The sequence below is a fragment of the Centropristis striata genome, chromosome 10 (genome assembly GCF_030273125.1).
Source record: "Centropristis striata isolate RG_2023a ecotype Rhode Island chromosome 10, C.striata_1.0, whole genome shotgun sequence".
Lineage (NCBI taxonomy): Eukaryota > Metazoa > Chordata > Actinopteri > Perciformes > Serranidae > Centropristis > Centropristis striata.
This window is the reverse complement of record NC_081526.1, coordinates 31,384,018-31,391,528: the sequence shown is the minus strand read 5'-3', so window position 1 is coordinate 31,391,528 and position 7,511 is coordinate 31,384,018. Positions and strand designations below refer to the sequence as shown.

The window sequence follows — 7,511 nt, the reverse complement described above, 5'->3', positions numbered from 1 at the left end:
GTCCTGTTGTTGGTCACCAGTGTACCTGCATCCAGTAGTTCAGAGATTTTAGTTAAGTTCTTTTTTTCCCTAAACGTAAACAAGTGGTTTTGTTGCCTAACCATATCATATTCATATTCAGTGTCACATTACCAATGTGACTATCAGCCGTTATTTCGTAGGATATCATTCGAACTGCGGTGCAAAGGTTTTCATAAAGAAATCATACAAACCTGTTGATGAGAATATGTTGTCTTGTTATGATACATGTTTTTCACAAGACTACAGTCGCCATTTCTAACCTTCCTCAGAGGTCACCACTTTTGTATCAGGGTCTCATATCAAGCTTTAATATTGAATCAAAAGACTTTGTAATGTGAAAGGGATCACAGAACGTTATCTCTGAACTGTGAGCTTTACAGCCTGTTTTATAGCTCATTAATTAGTTTTTTATGGCCCACACTTTGTAACTGGAAGTATGCTTCTCCAGGCTGCATGTAGGCGAACATGAATAAAGCTTGTTCGAATGGCTTGTGTAACATTCACGTTTTTACATCTCGACCTCCTAATGCGTGATGAATCAACTTGCTTGACGCACAGGTCCACATGAACAGTTCTGCGATTTGGAAGTTGTGTGCGTCAGCTCCTGTGTCACCCCCTGTGATCACTTAACACTTATGAGTTTATGTTTATTTTCAAAGATGCATGATTCCAGTTTAACTGTGTTGCTCTTACCAAACCCCTTTCACCAGCAGCATTAAGCTGTTGTCAGTAATGAGCTTGAATAAACACACTGCACTACCTAAACCACACACACACACACACACACAGGTAATTAAGGAAAGTTGAACATCCAGTGAGACATTTTGTTCTCAGGAGTTTGTGGAGACCAAAGCACAATGAAACAGCTCGTGAACATTAGACATGAATGCATGTTTGCAACAGAAAGTTGTTTACTTACCATCACTAATTAAAAAGCGATAATTGATCCAAAAATCTTCAGAAAAAATAAGAGTTCCTATTTTTAGAGATATGACAATTTTTAGTGTACCAAATTGGAAAAAAACTGTACTTTGCCATGTTCATCCTCACACCTCTATATCACATATTACAATAAGCAGTCTGTTACCCTGTGTAAAATACATTTCAACCTAAAGCCTTCAATGCAGCAAAATGCCACTAAAATAAACACGTTTCATTTTTTTCATTACCTTGACATAAGATGATGAAATGTTTGAAATCTCTCAAGAAAATAAGCTAATCATTTCATTATCCTGAGGAGACAGCTTGTTTTCTCGATAAAACAAAGCTTGTTTTCTCGCAATGATGAGTTCATTATCTCAGGATAGAGAAAAAAATCATTTTAAGCACGGACATCCTTACATCAGAGCTGCACATGTATGGTCCGTGACACAGTTTGCACAAAGTAATCTTATTTCCTGGGTCAGTTTCTTGTGTCAGGTTTACTGGAGGCAGGGCTGTTATGCAAACTGAATTTTAATACCATGTCCTATTTCTGCGTCTCGTAAAACGGCCTTTACCTTGACAGTGTGGCATGAAGAACATAGATCAATCAATACAAAGTAACTGGGGGACACAGTCGTCCTCCTCATTTATCTCAGTCCAAATTCAATCACACTGTGGATCGACACCAGAGTGGGAACATTTATCTCTACGGTCTAGACCATCATCACTCATGGAAATATGAGTTCTACGACTATTGTGTTTATTTTGTGCTATCACTGTTTCCTTGTTTCTGGTTGTAGAGCCAGATTTAGTCATATTTCATAACACTGAAATAATTCTTTTGGAATAATATATAAAAAAAGTTATCACCTACGGGGTTTAAAAATCGAAAATTACCCATTTAGTCAGTTAAAGACCTTAAATCATGTGCTCAGAAACAGTGGTGATTATGTGTTGCAACAGCTTTCTAGTCATTTTATACATAAAGACACATTTACTCACATATTTACAGACACACACACACACACACATACACACACACCACATGAGTCCACATATGGCCCTGCTAAAGAACAGTGCTGATGGTGTCAAAGTCCTTGCTGATCTGAGAGCTGCTTGGCAGTGACTTGAGGTACTCCAGGTGCCTCCTAGCATCCTCCTGATTGTGTCTTACATAGTAAATGACGTATGCGATCACCATGGTGAACCAGCCGAACATGGTGACGAACATGGCTACGTCGGTGGTCTTGTGGTGAAAGTTGCAGAAGTTGATCCCTGAGTCCAGCACCTGGATTACCGGTTTGCCTGCATATTCCTCCTGCACTGCTGTGTGGCAGATCACCTCGTTCACCGTCTCGGGGTCCAGCCGCAGCTCCCTCAGGACCTCCTGCAGCGTGCACTCACAGTGCCACGGGTTGTTCGAGAGGCTGATTTTTGCTCGTAGACGCGCAAACGCCTCTTTGGGGACACTTTGGATGCGATTGTTTGATAGATCCAGGACAAGGAGGCTGTCTGTGACCCCCTGAAAAGCTCCGAGGTCCACAGTTTCAATGTCATTGTTAGACAGGTCCAGCTCTTGAAGGTAGTGCAGTTCTTTGAAGGCGTGGTTGGGGATGTGGGTGATGTGGTTGGATGCCAAAAGAAGGACAACAGTATCTCTTGGAAGATCTGGTGGGATGTGCTCCAAGTTGCGAGACATACACTGGACCACGGTCATACCACTCTTCTCGATACAGTGACAACTGGCGGGACAAGCCTTCACTGGTGCACTTGCAATGAATAATCCAAAGAGCAAGCCCCATAAGAGGGCAAAGCCATCAAAGATAGGGAATTTCCTGGGCATATCAGGTGCCGCTAAGCCCTGCATATTCAGCAGCAACCTCCCACAAGTCCTGTCAGGCAAAAGCAATCATAGTTCCACCTGTTTATTGGCATTTAATGATGATTGCCGCTTCATTAGCTTGCAAAATGCCAGAATTATAAGTTTATTTACACCAGCATGAGGACTTATCTTGAGATAGTTCTTCAAAGTTTATCTGTTTTATATTATTTTTTTAAACAGATTTCAAAAGAGCTCATTTGAAAAATCGAGCTGCTCACTGAGCATATTCCAGCAGGGAAATGTAATCTCGGTTTTATTGTGATGACGTTGAAAAATTCAGAGTTCGGAGAAGGGTAAGAGACATTGGAATCAACATGTCGTGATGTGAACTGAAAGAAACAAAGAGAATAGTGTTATTCTTCACAAGTCCTCTGAACTATACATCAACAACATTTATCATTTGTTTATCCCCTCAAATACGACCCACAGGAGCATTTCCAAAATAGTGCCCTATAGGGCAAGGTGGCACGGCCAAAATCCTCTATTTCAATTTCTGTCATTTCATGTCTCGATAATGTAAATGTCACGATATAGCATGTTTTCTGATTATTCTATAAATAAATAGCCTAAATGAAGTAATCACATGGTGAGGCCTATTTTTGTATATTCCCTGTTAGCAAAACAGCACCTTTATAGTTTTCTCCAGCTTCACTCATAAGTGCAAGAATGCAAACATAAAGCATCATCCAAATTACTTTAATCCTGCCGTAATGCAGTTTTGGCCAATATTGTGGTAGAAACAATACAGAAAAAATATATACGGTAGACATATCACCCTTACCGGTTACAGGGCATCAACACATTGTCATACCTTAATGCAGGGGTGTCAAACTCTGGCCCGCGAGGCAATACCAAAATATTATATAATTATTGTACTATAAAAGCTGACCCGCCGGTATTATACGGCGCATTTACCGCTAATACTACAAATCCCACAATGCCCTGCTGTTGTTTTGGCGCGTCAATCAGGACAGGACCCAGAAACGCGCTCCTCTGTGACAGTCGTCATAGCAACCTCAAGCTACAGCTGTCTCCGAGCTACCCCTTCCCAAAAATTCCCGAAAAGAAAGGCAGAATTTGTTAACCTGTTGAAAAAGTTTATTTTGATATTTAAATCAGAAGGATGCAAATAGAAAAGAGGCATACGATTTTTATTTAATAAATTAATGACATTGATGTGCTTTTTATTTGAAATTTGATTTGCATGTCTGCACTATTTAGTTATATATTGTATGTTTATTAGCATTGCTGGTTCCATATTCAATGTTAAAGCAAAACATGTTTGGTATATTTTAAAAGGTTTATTTGTTCAATGTTGGCCCGCGATTTTATTCAAGTTTTAAATTTTGGCCCATTGTGTATTTGAGTTTGACACCCCTGCCTTAATGAAACAGTTGCCGTTCAAACATTTAAGGTTAGGGAAGTAGTATCTATCGGTGTAGTTGAGGAGAGGGGAGGTAAAAGTGTGATGTAGACATGTCATAGACATTCAGCAGCGACCTCCCACCAGTCCTGTCAGGCTAAAGCAATCATAGCTTCGACATACCAACCTCAGCGGTTGCAGGACATCAACACATTGTTCTACCTAAGCAAAACGATCACCATTTTAAACACATTTTTATAGTTTAGTTAGGTTTAGGTAACAAAACTACTTGTTTAAGGTTAGGGAAATAGTATGCGGTTAGGCGTAGGAAAGGATGGTTAGAAAAGTAAAATAAATGGACGTAACTATCAGAAGTCAGGTAGGTGACGTAAAAGCGTGACGCAGGTGTGATTATAGCTATACATAGAAGTTAAGTTATATAACTTGAAACTTGACTTTTGGTGTCAGACGGGAAACGACCACCAGTCTCCTGGGTCAAAGTTTCGCCTTTGCTTTTCCACTAGAAGGCGCCTTCTAACTACAAACTTACAAGTTTTCAGCTGCTGTACAAAGAGTCTATTTCAGCTATTTCAGATGGAGTTTTCCTTCCCCTTCTGCTGCCTATTTTGCAGGGGACACCATCACCACAGTCGGGACTTAGACGTTTGTGATTGGTTTAAAGAAATACAAACAAGCCAAATTGTTAGCCCTGAATGATATATAGCCACAGCTCAACCTTTCTCTGACACAGGACTGTGGAGATAGGTCTTACTATGCAATACTGTACAAATGACACACGAGGTGGTTTATTGTGGGGAGGACAGTCTCATTCTAAAAATTTTTTTAGCTCTTCATTGAAATATAGCTGCTGTCAGTTTACATTTAAAAAAAAACACCCAGACAGTGACTACTGCTTGGATAACTTATTTTCTAAGTGCACTGGCAAGTGCTTTTGTCTTCCCAAATTGAGCTGAGTAAATGCTATTCCCACAATGTTTACAAAATGTATAATGTGATTATAGAAAGAAATCCATTTCACTTCAGCAAATCTCATAAAGCAGGCGGCACACTCATGGGTCATCGCCAGCATTTTCTCATTCAATTAAGAAAACCTAATTTTGTTCTGCATTGTCTCCTATAAACGTTACATGAAATGATTCTCTGATGCTATAGAGCACTTCAGCGCATATCAATATTAATGACATTATGTCACAGCTGGACAAAAAGGAAAAATCACAACAATGAAACAGCTTATCTCCCTTTGACTTCAACAATGAGGGGGATCTTTTTGCACAGCTCCCTCATTTCAAGCGCTGCTGTCTCCCATTCACACACACACATGATAAGAATAGCTGAGGGCTCTAAAATGACTCCATCTGTCCTGCAGGAGGATCATCACTTTAGGACTGCGCACCCTCTGGTGGGCTAAACTGATCTCACAATGAGCCCCTTGCTGTGTTCGAGGTCATCCGCCCCATGGAGCCGGTGTCTTCTTCTCTTTTTTTCTCAGATTTTTTCCATTTGTCATTGGCAAGGGCCTTATCGCTTGAAGCCACACACACACACTTGCTCTTTCTCACACATGCATCCTCATCTTAAATAACCCCTCTCATCAGTCTGATCAGCAGGAGGTGTGAACAAGATGTGGATATCTGCACACACAAGGGCGGTTAAAACACCCTGCATTTATGTTATATGCACTATTTTACTTAATGATGCATAGTGTCCTAGTGTGCATTTTGTGCTACAGCTTCTGATATTTTGTTTCCTGCAACATGTTTTTTTTCTCTTAAAATAAAATCAGATGGCAAATAAAATAGGCAACATGTGTATTTTTTTGCAAGCAAATACATTATTTCACTTAAACAACTTGACAGCTACAGAGGAAGTAAAAGAAACATAAATAAGGATATTAGTTGAAGCTGTATGAAAGAATACCTTTGGCATAGATTACAGTTTAATCAGGGTAATGCTGCCTAAATGCAGCGTGAGCAGTCTCACGGCGTTTTGTAATATTGCGGATTTTAATCACATTAACATGCGGTTTAAACATTACTAAATATACACATACTAATGACTTAATTACCAAGTGCACTTGTTGTGGAGGTATACAGGCCGACTTACCAGAGTTGGATCCTGGAATGCATTAATAGCTACTTTTTTTTTTTAATCCAGTCTGTGGCAGGAAAAGGTAAGCAGAGATATGAGCGGTAGTGCAGCTGTAGTTCATATCACATCTGTATCATCGTCAGAAGAAGGCAGAACACAAAACATTCTTTCAAAAAAAAAAGAAAAAAGAAATTAGATTTCAAAAAAGTACAGTCAGCTAGCGTTCACATGTCCGCGAGGGAATACGGAGGAAAACGGTAAAGTTCCAAAACGGCACGCGCGGAAGAAGTTATGAAATCTCCGAGTGGATTGAATCATATCTCCTGCTCTTTTGTGTCTTCTCGTGAAACACAACACGACAGTCACACTTGTTGATGGAGGTGGTGGTGGTGGTGTTCAGGCGAGGTCTACAGGAGCCGCACCGGTCCCGACTTATCACGCACCACTCTCTCTAAACGGCGTGCGCATTTTACGCGTGCGCGGCGCCAGAAGGAGTCCCGTCCGGTATGGCAGCGCGTGGATCGGACTGCTGCTCTGCTGGCACTTCTCCTCCTCCTCCTCCAGTCCCCCTCCTGTCTGTCTGTCTGTTTGTTTGTCCTCCTCCCTGGCTGCCCTGCCTGCCCCTCCCCTCTGCTCTGCCTCCACAACGTCCCCTTCGTCTCTCTCCTCAGTTAACCACAAATAAGGACACCAAATCTTTAGAAAAAAAAAAAAAATCCACATGCAAAACAAAAGAAAAAACATTTATCACAAGTATTTCGGTGATAAAAAATAACTTTTATGTCTTAACCCTCTGTGGTCTGTGCCTATTTGCCCTTTAAATACCACATACAGAATGTTGACTATGACGATGTTTGGTATACATTTTTTCAGCACAACTTCACCATGATCTGACTTTTTTTCACTTTAACCTACTTTATTAACACATTGAGCACAAAAATACAAAAAAAAAACATGAAATCTGAAATAAAATTATACTATTAATTAAAATATGCTCAATGAACTGTTTTGGACCTGTAAATGTAAACGTAGGTTGCAAATATGAACATATAAAGATGAAATTCAAATGTAATACAGCTATATACAATACATTTCCATAAAAACATGTATATTTATAGGGATAGTGTGAGCTGATTCAACCACTTTTTTCCATTTTGTAAAATGCACTGCCTGCCTCGTCCCATCCTACTTTTGAATAAATATTTTTGTGCT

General features: G+C 40.0%; 1 protein-coding gene across 1 annotated transcript; it reads right to left on the bottom strand.

Moving 5' to 3' along the window:
- Positions 1–799: 799 nt before the first annotated feature.
- Positions 800–6,937, bottom strand: LOC131979598 (leucine-rich repeat-containing protein 3-like). The gene is made up of 2 exons (XM_059343638.1): positions 6,315–6,937; positions 800–3,156 (listed from the first exon to the last, which is right to left on the bottom strand). Exon 2 carries the CDS (start codon positions 2,810–2,812, stop codon positions 2,012–2,014), a length of 801 nt encoding a protein of 266 aa, XP_059199621.1. The 5' UTR covers positions 2,813–3,156; positions 6,315–6,937; the 3' UTR covers positions 800–2,011.
- Positions 6,938–7,511: the final 574 nt, after the last annotated feature.

What these genes read in the sequence shown, in the direction of transcription:
- LOC131979598 (XM_059343638.1), bottom strand. Translation starts at nt 2,812, where the DNA reads ATGCAGGGCTTAGCGGCACCTGATATGCCCAGGAAATTCCCTATCTTT.